This window comes from Protopterus annectens, chromosome 13.part0 (genome assembly GCF_019279795.1).
Source record: "Protopterus annectens isolate FY-2018-M chromosome 13.part0, PAN1.0, whole genome shotgun sequence".
NCBI classification, from domain to species: Eukaryota; Metazoa; Chordata; order Ceratodontiformes; family Protopteridae; genus Protopterus; species Protopterus annectens.
In genome coordinates, this window is record NC_056747.1 from 845,626,248 (window position 1) to 845,653,747 (window position 27,500).

At 42.0% G+C, this 27,500-nt stretch overlaps 1 protein-coding gene across 1 annotated transcript in view; it reads left to right on the forward strand.

Annotated features, from left to right (window-relative positions):
- Window positions 1–27,500, forward strand: part of MYO19 (myosin XIX) — a 1,187,636-nt gene that overhangs the window by 84,028 nt on the left and 1,076,108 nt on the right. The window contains exons 2-3 of the mRNA XM_044054569.1: window positions 22,057–22,153; window positions 23,576–23,652. Coding sequence (XP_043910504.1) covers window positions 22,060–22,153; window positions 23,576–23,652 — 171 coding nt within the window. The 5' untranslated portion in view covers window positions 22,057–22,059. The remainder of the gene's footprint in view (window positions 1–22,056; window positions 22,154–23,575; window positions 23,653–27,500) is intronic.

The following is a 27,500-nucleotide window of genomic DNA, read 5'->3' on the forward strand; positions in this document are numbered from 1 at the left end:
GTTCTCTGTTTAATTATCCAGAAATTACATCTGTTAGCCTTCCAACTACCGGAATACCGAAAAAACGCAAAGAAAGAGGCCGTTGAGGTCTAGAACTGCCTACAGCGCTTCTCCTAAGCCAGTCGCCAGTTCGCCGATACTCAATGAGGCGCTTTCGCAGCCCGTGATACCTGCAACTTCTGATTCGCAGGCCTCTACTGAGACCCATTCGGAGTACGGTATGCTGCGAGATACTTCACATATGGAACCCGCAGATGTCTCTACCTTGGATGGGTCCATAGCTGCTGAGCGGGCATCTGCTTCTGAGGGTGTATTCAGGCCTACAGACTTCCATATTAAACAAACTCAATCTTCAGTGCTAAGGCCTAAATCTTGATCCATGTCTAGAAAACCGATGTTCAGGCCACTATGCCTAAAAAACAAATGATCAAAATGGCTGAAGATTTAATTACTCTAATCGGGGGGTAGTCAACCCCCCCCCCCCCTCCAAGAGACCTAGGATTGAGTTTGACTATGAATCTTCTGAACAGGACTCTGTTTCTTCTGATTCTTCTAATGATCTAGATTTGTCCATACCTACTTATGAGGATTCTGATGCAGAGGATTCCATTCCCTCAGCTTCTCCTCCTAAGGATTTCTCTTCTGGGGAAACTTTACTTACCTTAAGGGAGCATTTCCACTGGGAGGCTTAGGGATTTCCTTCCTCTTCCTCAGCATAGGCCTTTGGCTATTCCTCCTTTACTAGATGTTGGTGTTTTCAGAATCCAGTATGGCCCCTGATTTCTTGCTCCATTCCCTAGCAAACCAGACCGGTATTACAGGGTTCCTGAGTCCCACAAATTCCTTTTCAGAAATCCTGTTGCGGATCCTGAAACCATTTTTCAGGGGCCTAAGGGCATTAAGGCTTCTACTGCAAAAAATCCTACCCCTTCTGATAGAGACACCAGGGCACTGGATAGATGGGGTAAACAGGTTTATACTTCTGCAACCTTTGCAATCAGGACTTTAAACTGTCAATTTCATATGCTAAAATATCAACAGCATATCATGGAGCTGCTTAAACAGAAAATGATGATTTCTGTCTGTGTGGGTAATAAAGACTTGCAGGATTTATTGCATTCAGCTGAACAAGTTGGCAAGCATACTTTGCAATGTGGTTTTGATTCTTTAGAGGCTACTTTTGTAGGGCTGCTGTTACTGGGTCTGTGCTTAGAAGGCATGGTTTGCTTAAGGAGCAATCTCTGCTTGATCATGTTAAAGCAAAAATTTTGGATGCTCATTTACAGCAGGACCACCTATCTGGCAATAAGGCTGAAGAAGTTCTAAAAAATTTGGAAGATAAAGCCAAATCTATGCAAACTGTGAAAGATTTTTTTTTACAAGTGCAACCTCCTAGATTTAGCAGGCATTGGCCTACTAAGAACTGGTCCTTTCCAGCTTCCCCCAGAGCCACTGTGGCCAATCCCAGACATTCCAAAAGCACCAGGTTTCAGTCCCAAGGGACTTTCAAAACTAAGCAATGGGGTGCTTCCACTTCCAAATCTGGAAACAAGGCACTCACCCTATGGTAAACAGCCTCAGTGACTTACCTTTGAAATTACCAAGCACTTGACTCTTAGCTGCCCATTTGGGGGGAAAACTGGCTCTTCATTCAAGAAACTGGCAACTTATAACCCAGGACAAATGGGTTTTAAATAGTGTCCCAGGGATACCAATTTCATTTCCACACACTGCCAATTCCAAACGGGTGGCCAGACCTGCCCCCAAATCAGTGGGCAGAGGCACAGAAACAAGTACTTTCCCTCCTAAACATGGGGACTATTCAACTAGTACCAGAAGAGGAAAAGGGAAAAGGTTTCTATTCCAGACTTTTCCTGGTACCCAGAAAAGACAAATCATGGCGTCCAATTCTGGACCTGTCTACTGTAAACACCTTCCTGGACATTCCAAAATTCAAGATGCTGACTCTTCACTTACTTCCTATGTTAGGCAAGGATGCCTGGTTGGCAACTCTCGACTTAAGAGGCTTACCTGCATATCCCAATCACGAAATCTTGCAGAAGATTCCTATGCTTCAAAGCAGGCTGCATGCATTATCAGTTCTCAGCACTGCCCTTTGGCTTATCTACTTCGCCCAGGGTATTCACAAAGTGCCTGGCACCAGTAATTGTATTTTGCAGGCAAAGAAATATTCAGATATATCCATACCTGGACGATTGTCTAATTCAGGCAGAAAACAGGGCCATTCTTCTAAAACATCTGGCATTTGTAAAAAGAGTTCTAACCTGTCTAGGGTACACCATAAATGAAAATAAATCACCTGGTACCCTCTCAAAATATTACATTCCTGGGTTTAAGCTTGAATACAACTGCCCAGATGGCTTTCCTTACGACAGAAAAGCAAATTCATTTGGTGACTTACTTCAAACAGGTGGCCACAAAAACCCTGTTATCTGCAAGGCAAATACTGCAAGTCTTTGGTGTTCATGGCCTCCTTCATTCTTCTAATTCCATATGCAAGACTGCATATGAGGAAACTTCAGTGGTACTTAAAAAGTTTACAGAGTCAACATTGTCACAGCCTGGAAACAATGATTCCCATTATTCCTTGCCTGTGCCTAGAGTTCCTATGGTGGGCAGTGGCCTGACACCAAAACAAGGGACTGCCATTCACACCACCCCCTGCCACCCAAACTCTAACTACAGAAGCATAAGACTATGCATGGGGAGTTCATCTGGCAGGGAAGTGTATTCAGGGCAAATGGAGCCCCAAATCAAATGCACCTTTATATCAATCAAAAAGAAATGCTAGCTGTACAGAATGCACTGACAGCCGTCAAGGACTACCTTCATCCAGGACATTTACTGATAAAGATGGACAACACGGTTATGTGGTACATGAACAAGCAGGGGGGGTACACATTCCTACACCCTATGCAGACTAGCCATGGCATTGTGGAACTCTGCCTTGAGCTACCAAGTACAACTACAAGCTCAATTCCTGCCAGGAAAGCAGAATGCCCTGGCAGACTAAGCAGAAATCTCATGGGGCCTCACAATTGGAAACTGGAACCACGGATTTTCAACATGTTGACATGTAAATGGGGGAGCCCCGACATAGATCTCTTTGCCTCACCCCAGAACTACCAGTTGGACAAATTTTGCACAAGAGCTCATTACGAAAAAGCTTGGATAGTGGATTCTCTGTCCTTCAGCTGTGTCAGTCTATGCCTTTCCCCCTCTGCCTTTGCTCTCCAAAGTTCTTCTAGAAGTCAAACAGGACAAACCAAAAATGATTTTGATTGCTCCAGACTGGCCTCGCCAGCACTAGTACCCACTCCTGCACAGTGTGTCACACATTTCTCTGTGGCACCTGCCTCAGACACCTTCCTTACTGTCTCAGCAGGGGAACCAAATTCTGCACCCTCAGCTCCCAACTTTGAATCTTGCAGCTTGGCTAATCATTTAAATTCCACCTTAGCATCCCTTAGCCAAACCTGTGATGGATGTCATTTTGGAGGTGAGAAGACCTAGTACTAAAAAATCTTATGCTGACAAATGGAAAAGATTCTGTTCCTGGAATCAGTCTCAAGGGTGAGCACAGCAGTGCCCAATTTACCTCAAATTTTGCAATATTTAACTGAGATGCTTCACAGGGGGCTGTCTTTATCTTACATAAAAATCCATGCCTCAGCCATTTAAGCTCATTACAACACAGACCACCTCCTCTTCTCTCATCCTGTTTTAAAGCAGTATCTCAGAGGGGCCAAAAACTTGAGACCACCCAGGAGAGCTCCAACCCCTGCCTGGGACCTTAACTTTGTATTGGAGAAACTCACAGTACCTCCTTTCGAGCCAGCTGCAACTGCAGACTTAAAATTTCTTTCCTGGAAAACGGCCTTCCTTTTGGCCATCACTTCAGCTAGGATATCTGAATTACAGGCTCTTATGGCAGTGGAGCCTTTCATCATCTTTCATGCGGACAGGGTGTGTCACTCAGGACCAATCCATCATTCATGCCCAAGGTGGTATCCAGAGTGGCTCTTAATCAGTCCATTCATTTGCCAACTTTCTTTCCCAATCCATAGGACAAGGAAGAGCGGATTCTTCATTCATTGGACGTACACAGACAACTTAGATTCTACTTGGACAGGACTAAATCTCAAAGAAAATCTGAACTGGTAGCATTTGCCGCAGGGGCAGAGAGGAAGGCTATTTCAAAGCAAACTATTTCTAAATGGATAAGCCATTGTATTCATTTCTGTTATAAGCACCATGGACAATCTATCCCCCAGGAGGTCAGATCTCATTCCACCAGGGCTGCATCTACTTCAGCAGCCTTTCTCAGAGGCGTTCCTTCCAGGGATATTCTAGAAGCTGCTACCTGGAGTTCGGTTCGTATTTTCACGAAGCATTATCACTTACCAAGTTTCTCTAAATCCAGAGCTGGCTTTGCCACTGCTGTTTTGCAGGGCCTTGTAACTGCTCCTAATGCTGTATAAATCCATCCTCCCAACCGTAGCTTTGGGAATCTACCCAAATGTAATGACTGTAACAGTGAAACACTGAAAGTAGTACAGTTGTGTACACTTACCATAAATGTAGATGTTGGAGTGTATTCACTGTTGCAGTCCTGGTTATCCTCCCTCCAGCCCCCTGTTTTCCTTTTACTATACCTCTTCTTTCTTTTACTATGCTTAAAAGCCTTTTTGGTGTATTTGCTTTTGTGTGTGCGTGTGTGCGTGTGTGTGTGTGTGTGTGTGTGTGTGTATATGTATAGGCAAGAAAAACTGATGTAATAATGTTGGCTGCATGTTTTATACCCCTGACGTCATGGAAAAAGGGACAGCAACAGACGCAGGACCCAAGACTCAGTTAATCAGGCCGACTGAGGGCAGCCTGCCAGCAGATTACCCAAATGTAAAGACTGCAACAGTGAATACACTCTAACATCTACATTTATGGAAAGTGCACACAACTGTACTATTTTTCTCACTGCCTAGATAGAGTTAGGGCTCCTGAGTTCTTCTGCCCATCCAGCCAGGGGAGCCTCTACCCAATCAGCTTCTCATTCTCCTCATCCAGCCCCTTTGGGTTTGGATTCCAGGGACTAGAAAGTTTGTGGGCAGATTCTGATGAGGACAAATATTCCTCCTTTCTCATCCCCGCTGGAGTCCCTGGCTTATCTTGTTCCTCTGCTGGAGGGGGGGGGGTCTGGTACCATCTTTCCAGACCGATCCCTTCCCCTTGATAGCTCTGGACCGGTATCATTGGTGGTCGGGGGTGGTTTCTGGGTGCGTTCCTCTCCTCTGGGTGACTTTGCCCTTGGATGTGGGGGACTGGCCCACTTCTAGCCCCTCGGCCTTCCAGGTGGTAAAGAGGACCTTCTCCAGGTCTGGTGTTTCCTCTGCCGCACTTTCAGATCCCTCCCAGCCTCCCTCTACCTTGGCTGATGAGGCTTCTCATCCTGTCCCAGGTTAGCCCTCCTGATCAAGCCTTCAGGGTGTTTCCTCCCCTCTGGGACTCTGTCTTTTCCGAGTTCTCCCGAGTTCTCCCCAGAGCCCCCAACAGAAAACATTAATCATAAGAGAAAGTGCAAGAGGAGGCACTTGGACTCCTGTGTGGAGTCCCTCACTGAAGATACAGCCCTCGGGAAAGGAGATGGGTCCCCCAGCTCTCCGCCGTATAATGCCTCCTTTAGAGACATCCTTAAGCTCCTAAAACAAAAGGGCAGATGGTCTCCCCCACCCCCATCTTCAGAGAAGTCTGTATTTCTGAAGGACACAGTGGAGCCTGTTCCGAAGAGGGCCAACAAATTCCTTGGTTCTCCTGTGAACCATTTATTCTGGAGCTAGGGCGTACCAGTGAATGCTATTGTGGTTGCTGTGGCCATGAAGGAGGAGCTAACCGAGCAGAGCTCCATGGTCCATCCACTAAACAGGGAGTCCTGAGCGACGGATCATTTTGGGAAGTGGGTGTATGCTACCTTTGGACTGAGAATGACCAACAATTTGGCACATTTTATCCACTTTCAAAAAGATTTGGTTCAAGAGCTCTCCACCTCCCTTGTGGAGTTATTGCCAGTGGAGAACCTCAAGCAGGTGTCTGTCACTTGCCACTCTCAACTCTCTGGTGAATTCCTCAATGAGTCTAATCTCATGCACTACGGAGGCTACCTTCTTGAGCTGCTGGCATGGGGATTAACTTGCAGCGTCAGGCCTGACGATGCTTGTGTGGGTTCACGAAATGTCTTAAGGCATTGTTTACTAATGCCCCCTTTGGTGGTTCCACTCTCTTTGGACCTTTCTGTGAAGGACACTTTGATCCACAGTGGGCAGTAAGGGAAGACCGCCTGTAGTTTGGAATCAAGCTTTATCTACCCCCCCTCCCCCGAGGTCCTTCTCAAAGACCCAACAGGGAACCAGAAAGATGGATTTCCAAAAGACACCGCTCCCCTTCCAGGACCTTCCAGACGAATCATTTTCCAGAGGCAGGGGGAAAAATTTCAATGGTTGATGCCACCCTCGTGGTGAGGGTCCATAAAATCAGGGCTCCAGGGAACTTTTCTCTCTCGAAGAGCTGCCTGGCTGCTCTGCCCTGGAGGCAATCAGGGGTCGAATTTCCCTACGCCCACTAGCCTGGACAGAAATGATTTCCAATCAGTGGGTGTTAAATATTATTTCCAGGGACTATTTCATTCCCTTTTTGAAGTTCTCTCCTTGATGTTCCACCCAGTCAGAGGGAGTTGCCCCTCAAAGAAGTTCAGCTCCTTCTAAAAAGTGCCATTCAAGAGGTCTCAGGAGTACAAAGAGGATCTGGTACTTGCTCTCGCTTCTTTTTAGCACCAAAAATGATGGGGGACCTACGTCCTATTTTTGGATCTCAGCGAGCTCAATCTTTCAGTCAGCAAGTCAGTTTTGGATGGTCACTGCTCAGTCAATTCTGCCCTTTATTACACAGGGATGATTGGATGTGCTCAGTGGATCTCCAGGACACCCGCTATCACATCGAGAGAGAGAGGCATTTCCAAGAGACTGCTTCACTTCTAGTTTGGGCAAATCATTATCGGTTCAGAGTCCTACCCTTTTGTCTCACCACATCCCCCCAGGTGTTTACCACATGCATGGCAGTGGTAGTGGCTCACCTACATTTGCAGGGTTTTCAGGTCTTTCCATACATTGATTGGCTCCTCACAGCACCTTCTATGCCTCGACTGACTCAAGTGATTCAGTATCTTTTTACTCTCTTCAGCCAACTGGGAATAACCATCAGTCTGACAAAATCCAATCTTCCCCCATCTCAATGGTTGGGGTTCATAGGAGTTTAGTTGTAATCCATGTTGGAGATTGCAACTTTGCCTCTGCACAGAATTCATTTTCTTCAGGAACAGGTCACTCTAGATTCTGGACTTGCCTCGCCCCCCAGTTTTAAGTTCTTTGGGCTCTTGGTTTCATGGCCTCTGCCATTCTCCTTGTCCCTCTGGTTAGGTATCACATGCAAGTGTTATAATGGACCTTAGAGGTTCAGTGGTCTGCTCTTTATCCTCTTTTGACCGTAAAACTGACACCTGTGTGCAGACTGTACCTCCACCGGTGACTTCAGTCGCAGGCTCTCTTTAGGCAGGGCCTTTTCTCTTCCTCAGCCCACAATCACTGTGACCACAGATGCCTCCCTCCTGGGGTGGGGGTGGGGGCATTTTCAAATGAAGACAGTACAAGGCACTTGGTCCCCTATAGAGACAAAGTTGCATATAAACATTTTAGAGATGAGGGCAGTTCTGTCTTTGCAAGCTTTCCAGGACTGCCTCCCTGTAGGGACAATTGCAATCCAAACAGACATGTCAGTCTGGTATATCAACAAACAAGGGGAACACGCTCTTACCCATTGTGCAAAGAGACCATGAGAGTGTGGGAATGGGCTATGTCCTCCGGCCACTTCCTTACTGCAATGGACATATACCCAGGGATTTAAACGTGTTTGCCGCCAGGCTCGGCAGATCTTTCTCAAGTCCTCACGAGTGGTCCTTCAATTCTTCAGTGGTGAATCAGATTTTTAGCCGTGTTGCTAATTTTGGCTCCCCAATCAACCACAAATGCAGCATGTATTTCACCCTGATCCCCCTTCAGAGGGAGTCTCCAAGGGACGCACTAGTCCACAATTGGCCTCTGGATCTCCTCTATGCTTACCCTCCTGTCCCCTTAATACCCAAGGTCCTGCAGAAAGCTCAATGCCTGAGGTCATCTGTGATCCTCATTGTCCCTTTCTGGCCTGGTCAGCCATACTTCCCCTTTATCGGGTCTCATCTGAAGTATCCATCGTGGATACTGGATCTCCTTCAGGATCTGATTTGCCACATATCGGGGCTCCCTCTTCCAAACCTTCGGACCCTTTGCCTTACTGCTTAGTTTCTCCATTTTCAGTGATGCAGTCCAGGCTGGCATCCCTCATTAAACGCATCATTTTGGCCTCCCAAAAACCCTGTACCAGGAAAGTATACAGCAGTAAATGGAAAACGTTTGCCATCTGGGCCAGGAGCAGGAATATGGATCCTTTTTCTGCCACTGTCCCTGAAATACTTTTGTTCTTGTCCTCTTTTCCAAGAGGGAGCAAGTTTTTCCACTATTAAACTTCAGTTGGTGGCATTTTCTAATTCTCATGAGAGCTCCGAACCCAACTTTTCATCTAAGCTTTGTAAGGCATTTACAAAAGGGATCTTCTTTTTTCGTCCTCCAATTAAGGAAATTTAGGACCATTCACTTCCTTGGGACCTCATGTTGGTTTTGCAGTATCTGACTAGGACCCCTTTTGAACCTGCCAGTTCCTGTGATCTCAAGTTTCTGTCTTGGAAGATGGCCTTTCTGGTTGCTGTCACTACAGCTATGAGGGTTTCAGAATTGCAGGCTCTTTCCATTAATTCTCTTGTATGACCCTTTTATAAGGACAGGGTCTCTCTGAGAATGAATCCCTCCTCCTTACCCAAGGTTGCTTCTGAGTTGACCCTTAATCAATGCCTTCAGCTTCCAGTTTTTTTCACCAACTATTCCAACAGTATATCTTTCATACATTGGATGTTCAGGCAGTTTCATTTCTATTTGCGTAGGACTAAGGAATTTCATAAATCAAAGTAGCTTTTCATGGTTTTCCAGTTTCCAAGGTCACTGCTTCCAAATGGATTTCTAGCTGCATCTCTATGGTCTACAATCTGAATCATCTGGATATGCTGCTGCCACTTGGTCTAATCCTCTCACCTTCATATCCTGTTGTAAACTGGACTTAATTTCTAGGAGTAGGTCTTCTTTTGGCTTCACACTGCTCCAGCATGTCCTACCTTGAGGCCTCCCAGGCATACCTCTCAACCTGGAAATATCAAAAATCTGGACAACGGCCCATGAAAAATAGGTACAAATCTGTGTGCTGATTAACATAACATTTGCATACATAATTATGTAACCACACCCACTCCAATGTAATTGTGGGATACCAACTTTCAAACGCAAACTGAAGAACAGGCAACCAAAATATGGCCCCAGAGTCCCCCTGCAGCCATTCCAATGCCCCATTACCTGGCTATTTTGCCCCATTTAGCATAAACACTAATGTGCATCCTGTTTTATTTCTACAATGATTTATTTGGATTTTATTTTACATTTTATAGCACAATGCGCAAACACTAACAGACATCTGCTAAACAAAACAATACTGTCTCACAATAAAAATAGACTCTGCATTAAAACTTGCCCTAAAATGCACTGTATTGTATAAATTAAGTAAAAGGCATATTGCTCAGGTAAAAAGAAAGCACAGTTCAGCCTTTAAAGTAAACTTTAATCTCCTACCTGCTGTTACAGTACAAGGCATCCTGCCCTAAAATTGACTGTATAAATTAAGTAAAAGGCATTCTGCTTGAGTAAAAAGAAAGCATCCTGCTTAAGTTAAAAGAAAGCACAGTTCAGCCGTTACAGTAATCTCCTCTGCCAAGAAAAAACAAGCAGTGTCGAGCACAGTTCAGCCCTTAAATATAAATTAGGTAATCTCCTGCAGACAGTTAAAGGCATCTTGCTAAACTAAAAAGAAGGCACAGTTCAGTTCATTTCTCCTGTTCTAACAGCCAGCCAGGTAAAAACTCATGCACCATTAAGTAAATCAGCACACAGTTTCTCCCACAGATAGCACAGCGTTAAGTAAGTAAAATGCACTGCTATATAAATTAAGTAAAACTGAAAAAGGCATCCTGCTTAAATGAAAAGAAAGCACAGTTCAGCTCAGCCGTTAAACAAGCGCAGTTCAGTCGTTAGTAATCTCCTCTCCTCTGCCAACAGAGCACAAGCACAGTTCAGCCTTTAAATATTAAGTAATCTCCTGCGGACAGTTAAAGGCATCTTGCTCCTGCTAAACTAAAAAAGCACAGTTCAGTTAATTTCTCCTATTAACAGCTAGGTAAAAACACACATGCACCGTTGGTAAATTAGCGCACACGCACACTTCACTCAGAATAGATGAGATATATTTACTTCAGCCAGAATCCTTTCTGCCCTCCAAGACACTTCCCGCTCGTAAAGCAGATCCATCCATTAAGCAGCACAACTGATCCACTGGACTGATAACCCGCTCTGTTTGCATCCGGACTGCATAACATGTTTCATTTGAATAAAAAATAATCCACTGTGCTCACTCACATCCAGACTGCAAACCTGATCTGCTCTGCTCGCATCTGGACTGCATAACTGAGCCATTTGAATAAAAAATAACCCGCTCTACCCGCTTGTATCCAGACTGCGTAATGACTGATCCAGTGGAATAAAAAATAACGGCCTATTTGAAAAAAAATTTAAAAAAAGTTTCCCGCAGAAATGCATACACTCAGTGAGCCAGCTGGTATGCACATGAACCCTTGAGCTCAATTCCAACAGGCTGGTAGCCCCGATGGAGCGGACATCAAGCACGTGATGTCAACTCAAACAGCGGGGGGGGGGGGAAAAGCTGGAGGGAAAAGTCAGAAATGAAGGGGTGCCACTCTGAAATCGTGGCACCCCATTATTTGGACTGCAAAACTCAGTAAAAAACAAGTAATTTGGTATGGTTGGGAGGTATGCTCCCAGGATTTTTGGTAGCTGGGAACTCTGACCATGTGGTGATGAATGAAACATGGATAACATCAGATACTTATGTACTTACCATAACTTGGCATCTGTGTCATCCTATGTCTTCGTTCATCACCTTTGACCACCTGCCACCCCCCTCCTGGTTTACTAGTGGAGGACGATGGAGTTAGGTTTCTGTCTACCTTGGTAGGAGTAGCTTAAGAGTATGGTGGCAAACTCGATCTGGGGATTAGAGAGCAGCAGGGCTTTATAGGAGAGGGAGGAGCCAGAGCCTTGGATCCATTTGTTGTATATTGCTGGGTTGGATCTGATGTTGGATCCAAGACCCCTCTGGTGATGAAGACGTAGGATAGCACAGATGCCAAGTTATGGTAAGTACCGAACTCTCTTTTTCACAATTTACTGTTTTTTGTCTGAATCGCAGTTGAATTTTTGATGTTTTGGGACTCCTGTTGGGTCTTGCATGTCTGACAGAATGCAGAGGAAACTCTGCTGAGCATCTAAGGCTGATAGCTGTGTTTCCCCACAGGACTGGGACTTGAAAGGTGTTTACAAGCATGTTTTTTGTTCAGATCCAATAGGAGATGTCTCCGGTTTCAGTTTGGTCACTCAGCTGTGTTACGTTGTACTATTTACTAGTCTAGTAACAGCTGCAGTGATGTCGTCCAAATGCTTTACTCTAAAAAAATATTTTATATGAAAAATATAGGATCAAAATCCTATTTCTGAACTCAACGGGACTTAATCAGTGAGAAATTAGCAGATCTTTTATACTTACAATAGAACATATTTCAAGGATCCCTCTTTGACACAGTCTAGGAGATCTAACTCAGGAAAGTTTATAGGAAATAGTGATGTTTCGATGCACTGCAACACATCCTTTACTATCAGACATTTTCCTAGCTTTTCATGTCACATTTGTGTGCTAAATTGTATAAAATTCCAGATTAGATATGAGAAAATTTCAACATTTTTTAAGTTGCATATGAATTTAAGTCAGTTAGATATGAAAATTACATGAATCCGTTCTTTGGTTGAATACTTGAATTGATGGATGTCGGTAGCCCACACAAATTTTGCTAGGCCATTTGCTGCTTCTCTTATGTTTCTAATTCTAAATACACTGGACTTTGTATTGTCAGGGGTTTAGGCTGTTTGGTAATCATGGACAGAGCAGGTTGCTTGCTCCCTTTTTGGGGAAAATACACAGTTTTAAAGAAATATTAAAAACAAGTGATGCAGTCAGAATTCAAGAAATTTTTCCGAGGGGATTTTGCAGGTGCAGAGTTTCATGGTCATATGGAATATCGGGGGGTGAGCATAGTGATACCACATGTGCAGTTTGGTAAAGCAGTCTTGGGAGGTAGGTGTCTTATTATCCTGCTGACAGATTTTCTTTCTGCTGGAGGAGACCATACGAGTCATTCAGGGTAGCTGGCTCATGAGTAGCTGCTTTGTGCAGAGACTTTCCTTCATTTGCTGCCCATGGGGGGGTGTCATTGCCTTCTATAACTCTGACAAATCTTAAGCCAAGAGTACGATGATTCAAGGGCTCTGAGAACCTTTAAACCACACAAATATGATTAACATATGGTGGTGGTCCATGTCAGGGTAAACATAGTACACAAAACCCTAAGAGATGTGTAGAGAAATGAGAGGTCTGCATGCTAATCATAAATGCAAAAAAAAAAAAAAACACAGAATGATGCTCAAGTATATAGAAAATATGATGGACTCTATTTGCTAAAGAGATGGGCTCTTCAAGGATACAGTATGTGATGGCTTAGGATGAGATGCTTGACAAATATACTTTTTTCACCAAGGCCTCTTTGCACACTCCTTCAACGCATCCTCATATTGGTGAAAGTTGTTGCTGCCCCCATTGTGCCATTTTTAGGCAGGGTCCAGTTAGTGGACCTCACAACCAAACTTCCAAAGCAGAACCATCTAATGGGACCTTATCAAGGTAGCTCTACTAAATGCTAGATGTCTTAAACTGTTGGACCTTGAAGTTCTCCTGTGTTTAGAGCACATCCATATGTGTGTGTTACAGAAACTTGTTTTTAGGGTCCAGAAAACACTTCTCCATTATCCTGGGTTTTGTGCTTTTACCACTTTAGATCGCATGGCTACTTTGGTGGTGTATCCATATTAGAAACCATATTATTTTGAGATAGGTGCCTAGAGACTTGTAAGCAGAGGTTATAGCAATTCAACTGACACTAAATAGGATCAGCTACCATTTCATGGAGTGCTACAGTACTCCCTCTGTCCGCTGAAAATCATATAAGGTTCCTAAACATTCTTCATTTAACTCCATAGAAACAGGAATTCTGTTGTCTTGGAGACTTCCAACTACCCAGTGATAAACTGGGAGACCTATACCAACAGTGTAGGATATGCACTACAAAATCTTAATTATTATAAGCAAGAACTCCCTGGAACAGATTAAGGAACCCACGGGAGATCCAGATATTTGATCTGGTCCTCACAAACTTGCCCTTCTGTATGTAGTATTCCCCTTCACTGGTAGTCTGTTCGCAAACACACAACCTTCTCTGTCAAAATCTCCAAACTGTCAGATTCAAGCATCACAGAATTCAAGCTCTTCAAATGTAAAAATCTCTTACAATTCTATGATGGATCTCAAAATTCTAAAGTAAATAGCAAATAGTTATTCATACAAGCTCTGTTCTCATGTGGACAGATGCATTAACTTGGCAGTTTCAAGTAGAGCCAGAAGAATGGGGAAGTTAAAAGCAAATCAGCATGGTGGTCCTCTGGCATTAATAAACTATCCAACAAAAGAGAAGGAAACTCGACTTAGATTGCAAAACCAAAAACCCTCAAATCAGAGAACATCAAGCAATCTAAAACATAAGCCAAAGACTACTACTAATCTTTATAGGTATATTGGGAAAATAAAGAATAACACCCAGCACTTCCACTGAAAATACTATCTACTCCAGTCCAGTAGAAATTGCCAGCTAATGGCAGGTAAGTTTTGGTGTGTTTTCTATACTATGTGCTGGAGCAAATTATAATGCAATCTTCCTCATGTGCAACTATTCCATGCCACACAGCTATCCTGGTGGGTTTCCTACCATCAACCATCACAAAGGGGCATGTACTAAACGTACTCCTCTTAACAAAGAACATCTCGTCCATGGGGCCTGATAACATACCTGTTTGCTAATAAATATCAGTAAACAAGCACTGGCAGACCCAATCCTTAATCTCTCTAACCTGAGTCTTTCTGTAGCTTTGTTCCACTGTTGTGGCACGCAGCTTTTGTGGTGCCACTTCACAAGGTTGGCCCCACAGTTGATCCTGGGAATTAGACTCATCTGTCAAGAGTCTCATACATGCATCATAACTAACCTAATAAATTTCATCCAATATCTCAGACTCTACCCCAGCAATTTGGCTTTAAGGGAAATGAATCTAGTGAACTTCGAGAAGGTGACTCAAACCATGGACTATACAAGCTGTTCACACAGCATTCCTTGACAAAGCATTTAATAGCATCCCATTTGCTAGTATAATAAACAAGCTAAATGTGCTGGTTAGGAAACTGGCTTAGGAATAGAACTACAGTAAGCATAGGTGGTGCATCCCTTGAGAGCAGAAGGTGATCAGTGGAGTCCTCCAGGGGTCTGTATTGGAACCTGTGTTATTTCAAGATCTCCATTTATCAAGTGAGGGTCTTTGGTTAACTTAAGTTCATGAGTAATTAAAGCTGGGAATAGTCATAGTCCCCCCATGCCTAGGCCCTTCATAGAGTAAAATGCTCCTTTGGGGTATACCTTCCTAAGCATAATAAGTAATTGGAAAGACACCAAAAATTCTTTCCTAAAAGGTCAAGGAAGTAAAACACCTGAGCTACCAAGAGTGAGACCAACAGCTTTATCTCTGTTCAGCATCATATATAGTCCTTAGGAGTGAACTGTTCCCAGCTTTTAGGGCCATATTGGATCCAGCAGTCCAAGAACTCTTATACCTTCAAAAATCAAATAGATCTACTATTCTAGTGTTAATTAGACTAAATCTGCTCCAACAAATAAGACAGTGGAGGGAGAGATTCATTTTGTAGTGCCTGTCCCTTCTCTGGAACAGACTTCCTCACTAAATCAGTGTGGTGTGGTATGATCACCTTTAAAAAGGGGCTGGATAACTGGATGGGTATTCATAACAGCTGTGGTATGGTTGGCCTGTTCCCTCTTGAGAGGGGCGGCTGTATCTAAGGATGGGTATTAGCAAGTCAGGAATGGCCTGTCTGCTCAGTTGTTTTGTAACACCTGTGATCCTTACATTGGTTGGTGGTTGCACAGGCGCTACTTACATCTCGCTTAACTATTAATCCTTAAAGCTTCAACCAGACAATAAGAAATGGTCAAACCTTCAACACAGGGAGCCTTTTTTTTCCAAATTTTGCAGACTTCGTGTAATTGTCAAGTGTACCTTATTACGAGGAAAGTTCCCCATTTATGTTCTTAAAAGGTTAATGTTCCTCAAAGCTCCACATTGAAAGGATCTGACACACATTCAGTTTTTCATGGTAAATACTGAATCATTTTCATCAAAATAAGAATAAAGTAGCACATTTTAACCATCTTGTGAGCTTCCTAGGTGAAGTTGTAAGCTATTAGTAAGTGTCCCACATTTTGGCCATTTTTTCCACATTGAGAAGAGGTGTTCATTTTGGAGATGGAAGGTTTGACAGCTTTGAGACAGAAGTTCCCTGCATCCATCCTTTGTCCCCCCCTTACTGATTGTGTGTGTGTAAATGTCTATTCTGTATATCTGTATGTACATTTCTTCATATATATATATATATATATATATATGTAAATGTCTATTCTATATATCTGTATGTACATTTCTTCATATATATATATATATATATATATATATATATATATATATATATATATATATATATATATATATATATGTATGTATATATATATATATATATATATATATATATATATGTATGTATGTATATATATGTATATATATATATATATGCAGCTATCCTCCCCCCATATGTATGTGTGTGCAGTTATATGCTCACTCCACAGTTACTCAACTGCAGCGAAGTAAAATTTCACAAAAATTTGGAATCACTGCCTTTGTACACATAAACCAGAATGATTTCCTGTGGAAAAACAATGGTCAAGGAGTTCAACAGTGGGAGTTTAACTTGATCGGTTAAAGCTTTATGGACTTCGCTTGATGAGTAGTACGGAACCCAGGTGCAAAATACGCTGTCACCCTACTAGGTAGGGAACCTGTTGTCTTCATACAGTTCCTCTCACCATTGCCGTCATTACAGGCAAAGGATTAAAGGTGATGCCCGTCAAAGCCTTTTATTTAAATCTCCATAAAATTCATGTAAATTACTTAGGTTCATACTAGGCTATCTGCCCTGGGGCAATTATAAGCCTAGCCCGATTCTGTATGGCTTATGCCACCCCTTGATTTGGGTATACTGTGCCCTTTTTAAGGTTTAGTTTACTGTGCCTCTGTCTAATAGTGACACGGGCGTAATCCCTGGGACAAACCTACGATCCCCCATCCACCTATCGAGATTCTTCTTGAAGAGATTCAGTGAGGTGCTCTGCCTCTCATGAACTGGAATTCTCTTCCAGAGTGAAGGGAGCCTCTGGGTTATGAACTTGTCCCTCCAGCAAGTTCTATTTATTTCTGTGCTGAGTTCAAGTCCCTCGAGCATGTGGCTCTAAGGGATTTAGATTTACTGAGGTGAAGCATGTCCATTAATTCTGGATTTGACATAGCATTGTATGTCAGGCATAGATCGCCTCGAAGTAGGCGGTATGCAACTGAGTAGAGCTGGAGTTTTTAACCGAGCAGCATATGGCATCTGTTTGAGACCCTTGATCCTCTTGGTGAGATACTTTTGGGGTCTTTCTAATTGCTGCAGGTGTCGGGTAAGGTACATCCCAAAAGGGGCATTGTATTCTATGATGGGCCTGATGAGGGATGAATAAAGGGGCACGATTACCTCTCTTGATCTAGATGTGAAACCCTTCGTGATGAGGTGGGCTATGTAGAAGGTCTTTCTAACCACTTTGGCAATGTGGTTTTCAAAGGAGAGATTGCTATCAACTTGGGTCCCCAGGTCCCTAAACTTTCTCTGTACTTAATGGGTTTCCGCCTATGTGTTAATTTGTGGGCACATAGTTTTTGCCAAAGGGTATGACTATACATTTTTTTGGCATTTAGCTTTAAACCATGGCGCTGGCACCAGTTATCTGTCTCTGTGAGACCTTTTTGAAGGATGTTTGTGTCAGCTGGAGAGTTGATTATGGCACCCAGTTTGCAGTTGTATGCGAACTTGGTGAGCCATAGTCCTCCCACGTTTGCCTCTACCTCGGAAAAGTATATAGCGAACAAGAGTGGTCCCAGGATAGAACCCTGTGGGATGCCACTTGTGACCGGTTTCAAGTCTGACATGGCTCCAGCAACTCTCACTCTGTGGGTTCTGTCTTTGAGCCAGTTTGCGACCCATCTTGTGACATAAGGGTTTATATTTAAGCTGGATAGCTTATCTATGATGACCGAGTGGGGTATTGTGTCAAATCCCTTTGCAAGGTCCAGATAGGCTGTGTGGGACTACCTTCCCTTCATCTATGGCTTTGGTGACTGTTTCGAAGAAGTCAACCAGGTTCAAAAGGCAGGATCTGCCCTTGACAAAGCTGAACTGGGTAGGATCTAGTGTCTGTAGGTCCCCAATGTCTTTGTTTATGAGCTCCATGATGATCCTCTCCATAGCCTTGCAGACTAAGCTAGTCAGGCTTATGGGGCGATAGTTTCCAGGGTCCGTAGAGGCTCCACCTTTGTGGAGTGGGACCACTGTTGCTGTACGCCATTCTGTGGGTACATATCCTGTAGTGAGGCTGAAATTGTATAGCTGTTTTATTTGAGGGATTAGTTCCTCTTGGAGTTCATGTAGGACACAACCTGGGACGCCATCTGTAGGGCGCAACCTGGGACGCCATCTGGTCCCATGGAAGCAGTGTTTTTTGCTTTGGAGAGGGAAGCCTTCTCCTGAGCATCAGAGATGTTTGGAAGGCAGCTCTCTGCCAGGATAGATACTTGCTCTTTTGGGGGGGGGGAGAAGTTTGCACTGAACCTGTCTGCCAGGATATTGGCAATGTCTGTGGGTTCAGTGTATTTTTTGTCGTTTAGAACCAACTCAGAACAAGTCTGGGAGTTGCATCCCAGGTTTCTAACATAACTGAAAAAAGCCTTATGATTGTCTTTGGTGTCCTGTGCAATTTTTCTCTAAGCTGGCCTTGGAGGATTTTATGAGGGATTGTAATTTTTTGCTAGTACTGATCAGAGTTGCCTTCCCTATTAGGGATTTTGCTCTATCATGTAGTAGCTTCCTCCTTCTGTTGTACAGTTTATTTATGGCAGGGGTCCACCAGACTGGACGCCTGCCTTTGGATGATTGGGTCTTGGTTTTGTTTGGGATAGCATGATCCATGCATTCCTGGAGATGTCTGTAGAATGCGTTTATATAGGATTCTGCAGTTTGGGCTGTAGTTTCCACTGGCCCTGGGGCCTTGAAGGATTCCACTTTGGTTTTGAGAAGTTCGCTTTTGAGAAGTTTTTCACTGTGGTTTTCTGGGCTGGGGTGGGGTCGGGATGTGGACATCCAGTGAAATTAGTTTATGGTCTGATCTTACCAATGAGGGATATACTTCTGGTGTGGAGCATAGAGTCCCCATGTTGGTAATGATCGGGTCTAGTATGTTGTCCTCTCTTGTGGGAGTGGTGACTAGTTGTTCCATAGCATTTGAGTTTATAATTTCCAGGAACCTTTGGGCTAAGGTGCTGGGGCTTGAGTAGTGCTCCCAGTCAATGTTTGGGTAGTTGAAGTCGCCCAATATAATGGTGTTCGGAGAGATCTTCATGTTCTCCAATGTTTTTAGGAAAGCCGAGTGGGATTCCTGACTTTGAGAGGGTGGTCTGTATGATGCTATAAACTGAAAAGCAGTCTTGCCCACTGTTAGTTGCACATGGATGGTCTCTGATACTTTGTGCAATGCCACTAACCTGGAGGTGTGGATATCCTTGATAAATATGGAAACTCCCCCTCCTTTTGTGGTTCGGTTCAGGTTTTGGGGCCGAAAAGCATGATATGAGGTATAGCCTGGTAGTGCTGGGGTGCTGTCTGGAGCCTTGAACCAGGTTTCTGTCACTGCACAGATATCAATGTTCTCCATACTGAGGAGACCTTAGAGTGCATGCATCTTGAGGTTAAGACTTCTGGCATTTAGCAGCATTACCCTTAGTTTCTTGTTTGTGCTGTTTATGGGGGTGGGTTTGACTTTTGAGCCTTGCCTAAAAAAGGCACTATGGGGGTGGCAAGAGCCTTTGCCAATATCCAAAAGCCCAGTGGTGACAGGTGCAAGCCGTCCCTAGCGAAGCAACGTGGCTTGTCGAGCATGTCATCCCAGGCTGACAGACACTGGATCCCCTTTGAATGACACCAAAATTTTAGCCAGTTGTTAAAATCGATCATTTTGTCTTTGTACTGTGGCATCATTCTAGGTGAGGGTAAGATGCTGCTCATGGTCAGGGTCATACCAGCCTGGGCTACATGATCATAGAGCTCCTCTATGTCTCTTCATGTAGTCCAGGGAGGTATGTCTCAGGTCATTCACACCAGCATGTACAATGACTGAGTCATATTTGTGTTTGCTTTGGAGTGACCTGAGTGCTTGCGTTGTGGCAGATCCTAGCACCCGACAGGCAGCTCACCGTGACCACCTCTTTATTCAGCCTGGTGAGCGGGACGTCAGTATGTCTTGACAATAGTCACCTATTACAAGAGTATCAGGTGTGTTATTCAGCCTTAAGGGCTGTGGCTGCTTGGCACACTGACTTTGTGGGTTATGTGTTGTGCGTGTTTTGTTTTGAGGTAGCGTTTGCTTGGATGTCTGCTTTGGAGGTCTCTGTTGCTTAGGTAGATTTTTATTTAGAGCCTCAGAGTATGTTTTTGTGTATTTATGTATTTGGTTAGCTGATGTGGTGGGACTATGTGGTACTGGAGTTGTGTTGTGTGAGGTTACCTTCTCCTCCTGACTGGTTACACCAGTTTTGAGATGAGAGAGCTCAGCCTCCAGTTTGGCTAAATAGTTGCATCTCTCACATATATTTGAACCTGTTTGGAGGAGGAGAGGGTTGTCCGTGTACATGACAGTTGTAACATTGCCTCAAAATTCCCAGATTCACCAGCTGGACTGGAGAGGAAACCATTGACTGACCTTTGGACATGCTAGAGTAATATAGGGAAACTGAATTTAATATGGACCAATAGAGGACAGGGTAATCGTAGAGAGTATGAGTAAGTAGTGCTTATGGTTTAATAATGCTAACTTGTAGGATTACTTAATTGGACCAGTGAAGGGCCTTAGAATGAGAATATGGTGTTTAAATTGAGAGATAGAGCAGTTCTAAGGGAAAAGTGAAGAGCAGACTTTGTGGAGCCTGGAATACTTTAAACCCAATTCGGCGGCACTGCCTGTTGCGCTATGCTCAAAAACTCGCAAAACCGTGCAAAAAAGGGTTTTAAGAGAGGAAGATGAAGGAGTTTTGGAATTGACCCAAAATGGCCAATAAAACTACAGTTTCAAGTCAGTAACCACTCCCACAGGGGCAGGCAGGCTGCTCAATGTTTTTCACTGACACTGATCAACAGAGAGACTTCCCTTTAGCCCAAGCAAAAAATGGCCTCACAGAAACTTACAAAACAGTTCAAGAACAGCAAGCCTGTAACTGAACTTTTTTAAATCTCAGAAAAGTGGGAAAAAAGCAAGATTTGTTTTGGTTTTTTGTTTTTTTCAGAGATAGCAGAGGTTCACAAGTATCAACAAGTTATAACACTGCAGTAAATGAACCCACACAAGAGTGCTAGGCCAAAGACAGATAAAATGCAAGTTTTGAGAAAAAAAACGATTTTAAAAATAAGTGCAAACAGGAAATTCAGTAAACAGCTCTAGGTTGTGCTCTAAATGCAGTTACTAATGCAGAAATAAAGTTTAACAAGCCAGAAAATGCTCAAAATAGGTGGCTATGCAGAAAAACTTAGCAAATAAACAGAGGAAAAATACTTAAAAGATTCAGCTATATCAGGCAATCTAATTTTATTAGTGTGCTTATTCTAAGGTTAAATAACCGTGTAACAATTCATTTTTTTACCATACTTGTATTAAATTTTCTAACAAGCCTTAGTTTGACCTGGGTTCAAGATTCTGTTAACGAGAAACTTATAAAAAAATGAACTTTTCTGTCTTTAAATAGCATATGACCTCTGTATGACAATGAATTAATATCCAAAGTTTTTAATCTTTGATTAACTTTTAATGGTATCACTTTCTTTGTGAACTTGCATTGTACTTGTTATATTTTTACTGTAGCCTTTAGCTCTAGAATGCCAAAAAGGATTACTATACTCAAATTGGGATCTTGGGGCGACTCATAGAAGGGATCAAGATCTTTTCATTTCATGATTTGATTAATCTAAATATCCAGCAAGTTTGATTCCCAAGCTCCAGAATAAAGTGTGTGTTTTTTGAAAGTGAAACATTTTTTTCAACATGTATACCCAGATCTTTAAAAACTGCATTTTTTTTCTATCTTTCCCTTTAAAGTAGATTTCCTAATGCTTTTATGTAGCTAAAGGCTGAACACGAACTTTACTGCAGATGCAAACATTATATTAATACATATGCTATTTATGTGAATGGACCACTGCTGAAGTACTTGCTGTGAATTTCTAACTCCTCTCTGAAGTACAGGAGGGGTATAATTATACACATCTTTGCAATTTAAATTAAGATCCTTTGGAAAAGCACCTTGGTTAGAAAAGTGTTGATGTATGCCAGGTATTTACTGAATGTGTTTTCTTTGGCTTCAGATTATGAAATGTGCCAGTGAAGAAGAGAGGCTTGTATGGGATATGCCTAAGGATTCACATTTTTTCTGGCTGCCAAATGCTGACGTATCTTTGGAAGGTAAACTGATCATGTACAGTCTTATTTTTTTCCTTTTATCCTTATTTTTTTTTTTTTTAGAAGGTACAGTGAGACAAATAGCTATTTTTTATGGTCCCTGATATGTTTAGCTGGTGCTGTAAATAACTGATACTGTCTGCCAGGACAACAGACATGTTACAGAGATGGGTTTACCGTTTTCGGAAATAATGCAGAATAGAGTTTTCTTAATATTTGCACATATTCCTTTTTTCTAGTTTTGCATCCCCATTTTTTTCATTCTTTTGACTGACAATGATGTTGGTCATGACTGACAAGTGTCTCTTGTTATTCAGTCCACATAATAGCTCAAAATTATATAAAATGCATCTTTGTTTGTTTAAAGATGCATATTACTTTACAGAACCTTTATGTCTTTTAGAAATGGAGGTGCTACTGGGGACTTCAAATGGGGTAATCATGAGGATATGAGTAAGGCATGAAACTGGAATGGGATGGATAGATTATTTATTTTATTTTACATTTGTTGACTGGGTTTGATCGACTGAGCTGAAGAGCCCTTTTTCAGTGGAGGCCCGAGGAGAAAAGCTCCAACATATTATATAATTTGCATTATAAGTTAGCATTTGATCCAAATATGTAATGTAGGGCAGATATTGGAGGAGCTCATGATCAAAACATGAAAGTTCTTGTAATATGAAGGGACAAGATAGAGGTAAAACTGCAATTAAGCTGTTTGACTGTTGAATGGGTGCTTCTAGGTACACATCTGATCTTTCTGCTGTATGGTATTTGTTTTGTTGTTTTTTGGTTAGTGTATTCCATTTTGTTTTGCAGATCAAATGGGCTTTTGAAGAAAATATCTAACTTGATGCTAAGTTTTGGTGACCTTGATTAGTTATATTAGTTGAGTGAGGAAAAGCTCCTCCATTAAATTATTTAGTTGGAAGCCTCCATCTGCTTGTGTGATAAGTTGTCGGCTAATTGATGTGTTGGAAACCATATTCCCTGTATTGTGTAGTGTTTGTTTCTCTTGGTATGTTGTACACTAGTAAATAACATTAAAGGACAGTTATTATATGAAGCATGTTTTTCATAGCTAGTATAATATTCATAGCTTAAAGCATGTAAAATGTAGCTGGATCTTCTAGGGCTACCTTTTTCCTACTTTCCCTTGGTGAATAGTAAGGCAGGGAAATGTTTAACATGAAATATTCCACCTGGATTCTGAGTTTCTGGTTGGGACAAGACTGTGCACAGATTCACAACCCTTTTCTGGTTTCTTTGAATGCTGTGCAGTGCCCTGCTACAAGTGTATATTGGTTTTATTCGGAACTTGTTGGAATATAAGATGCAATGACTTAAGATTGTGCAAAAATTAATTTGGACTTTAGAGTGCTTTGCAGTCTGTTCTACAAAAAAATTATTTTTTTCTCCCCACAGAGGACAGCTTTGATCTCACCAAGGATGCAATGCTTCACTTGGGCATTAACCATGATGTTCAGAACCAGATTTTCAGGGTAACTAATATGCAACTGTGCTTTTGTTTGACTTAACTCAGGCATATATTTGTATTTATGTATGTATATGTACATGTATATATATATTTTTACATCGGGTGTTTGAATTAACTTCCTGTAGTGACCATGCAGTGCAGTTTAAGGGAAATGTTGCATCTTTCAGATGACACATCCATCTGCTTGAGTTGTTTTTAACTCGGATGGATGTAAAAGATCCCACAACACTCATCAAAAAGGGAAGGGGTTGCGTTGTTTTATGTTCTTCATATGCAAATCTTATAAAACAATTGAGAAAAAATCCCATATGTACAGTAGTTTTATATGTTCTATAAAATCCTGTACTTCCCTCTTTATCCTCCCCATCCTTTTTGCTACAGCCATATCTTTAATTTTCATATTTTCTTTGTTCTGTTTTACAATCTTTTGTCCTACCCTTCAAATCTGAATACGTCATACATATTTCATTTCTTTTGGTGTGAACTTATTCAATTTTATTATACAGTCAATATAAAATCATCCCCAGTTTCTTACAGCATTGTAACCTACATTTTTTCCCACAAAATCCCCCAGACCTTCAATTCTTTAATCCACCCCACATGTTGCATTTTTTTCTCTACTTTATTTTGTACTGCACTGTTTTGTCTAGTACTTCTTCTTATAACCACCATAAAAAATCTGACCACTCCTGTATTCTCTTGTATCATGTACTACTTTTCTTGATTGCTTTCATCTTTCCTCTAGCAACACCTCTCAGGGATAAACCATATAATATCTTTCCATCAGCCAGCCCATAGAAACGGCGAATATTCATTTATTTTATTCAAGCAGGTACTTCCCTTTTTTTGAGTTACTGCAACCTCAGAGGTAGTTTGAGATTGAGGTGAAGGAAGGGTAGAACCCTTCACACTGTGATGGGTGCATGGTTTGTATTGCAGTGATCAGCAGGGTGATGGGATAGTATAGTTGTTTGATCTTATTGATGCCTGACTTGAGTCTGCAATATTATCTACACCCCAAGGTAGAGCATGATCGCCATTGCACCACTATGTGGGGAATAGACTCCTGTATTTGAAAATGTACTAACATAAAGGAATAATATTGCAGTTATATGACTTGTATAAACCACCAAACTGAACTTGGTGTCTAATTTTACATAGCATCACTTGAGCTTTATGCCATTAAGAGTTAACATATTAAGGATATTGTTTTGCTGAATCACACCAGCTTGCAAAGATCTTCAGGAGCCCAATCTCATTTTTTTTAGTCTGTCAACTCCTTTTATTTATTTATTTATTTTTAACACCTTTTATTAAGTTATCACAGCTCCTTTGTTCTTGACCTTGGGATCTGCCATACTCTTCAGTTTTATCAAGCATTTTTGCTGCTTTGACCGAGATGCAGGAAAATCAGACGGTGTTGACTTGGGGATTAGATTTAGTAATCCATATTACAGGTAAACCAAGCTTGCATATTACCTGTGTAAGTTCTATGAACAGTGTTGTAAGGAAATGTAGCTTTGTCAGCTTTATCTGTAATAGTGAAAGTACTCTGTTCTGATAGCTCAATTGCCAGCAAAGCTGTGAAAGTCTTCCTCCTTCCTTGTGTTAATGCCAGTGTGTCACTTTGATTAACTATGTACAGCAGATTCCCGAAGGACTTGCTACTACAGAGGGTTACTTTTAAATGATCTTTTCCCAAGTTGTGATATTGCATTTTTATTTTTTCAAACTATTTCTTGTGTAGTTCATACAGCGGCATATTTTGTTTTGGGTGCTAATTGCTTACAACTGATATATCAAAACTGCTCGGTCTGGCAACCCTTAAGTGCCACACTTTAAGCTGACTCATCTCTAATTCATTGAAAAGATTCGTCATGTTCTTAAACCCATTCAACTGTCTTTGGGAATGGAACAAAGATTCCAGCTTCTTGCTGCATGCATTTTTCCATCAGTAGTAAAAAAATTCCATGTCAGCATAATAACATTTCTGATTCGTGTCACAAAGTGGAAGCCCAGCACATCCAAACCACCTTGAATAGGAAAAAGAAGCTTGTCACTAGATCTGAAAAATATATCCAAAGCATCTCACACGTGCGCTTGCACCCCTAAATGCAAACAAAGCAAACCACATTAATTGCCAAAGCACATTAAAAAAAATATATCAAGCAGCATCCTCCATGTTGTGATTGTGGTGGGGGACTTTGTTTACGATTTCTATGATTGCACAGTTGTGAAGAAGTCACCAACTGCATGAATTGTACCATTTATCCTGGATATTTCTCAAGTAGAGAGTTGCAGTACCATTGCCGTCTTATGGTAGGGCATCTGTTTGGCTTAACTTGCTTTTAAGTCATAGCCAGAAAAATGTGGCCTATGAACAGAAAATCCACCGTACCAGGGACACCACTTTTGAATTCAGGACCCCTTGATCTGCAGTTAAATGCTGTATCACTGAGCTATACCTCCATTTTACAAACGCATACAACCATGAAAGGGCTTTGAATCCACAAACTTTCCTACTTGTAGTGTACAAACCGCAGGATTTACAGGGCGAGCTACAGAAACACTGGCACAGTTCATTTTGAAGCATACAGCATTACACTTGTGGTACAGAAGTGCTTTTCTGTAAACTAATTGATTGCATTATTTTCCAGTTACTTCCATTTGAAGTAGTTTCATGGCAATAAGTTGCTCCTTAACTTTCTTGCCCTTCTCATTCAACATGGAAAGCCGTTTTTTTGAATGTGGAGTCATTGATGCTGCAGTGCCTTGCCATCCTCCAAAGAAGTTGACAGGCAATTGCTCCCGTAACACCTTAGAAATTGCAGTTCTCCGTTAACATTTCCCACTTGATTTTTAAGCATAATTTCCTTTATGGTAGTTTGCAGATTTATAGATGCATAGTCTAGGCAAGTATGCATATTTCTGAGCTTCAATATTTTCTGGGTCTATATCAGAATAACTAAAGTGCATATGTGCGACTACATAAAAGTTGACACAATACACGAAACCTGTAAATAGTGAGCTGCCACATCAAATTTTTTTCCTAGTGAAAAAATTCATGTGGTAGTTCGGGGAAAAAATAAAAATTATGAACCATTATCAGGTAAGGGCTTTGCTCCCCCCCCCCCACACACACACACCCCCTAACTAAATATACCAACTCCAAGATCACACTAGCGAAGGAAAGAGCAACTCCGTGTAGTTGGCCAGCTACCTCCTTGCCCTGTGACATATTCATCGAGTCGCTTAAATGCGGTTCGATGAATGTGTCTCTTTACGTGTTCGCTCAAAAGCAGTTTTGTGCTTCTAATATAGACCCATATTTTCATACATGGAGGTTTTTGGCAGTGACCTGACAAGCATCCCAAGATAGCTCAGACCCCTGTGAAAATCTACATTTTGTTATATGTAGACTGGAATTTGCATGGTCTGCTTACAATGCACTGAGAGTTCAGACATTCTGAAGAGCAAGTTGGAAACCCTTTGAGAACATCCCTGTTATCTGTAGTTCTCAGTAATGACTTCCTTCCAACAGACTGGTGAAGGAAGATTTTTTTGTGCTGGACTGTTATGATTGCCGTGTACAAGTTATGAATGGCAGGCAGGCTGATGGGCGACACCTCTTCCTCCTTAGGGCAAAGAACTAAAGGTGGTGACTTTTCTACCCAGTGTTCTACTGATTCCCACAACTTAGAAAGGACCAGGTTGCAGATGGTAATATTTTAAGTGCAAAAGTCCCTCACCCCTACATGGTGTACTTTTGCAGGCTGTAATATTCTGATCTGTAAATCTTTTTTCTGCATTAGTTCTGATCCTATAAATTCCCCTGTAATAAAGGTATGCAGA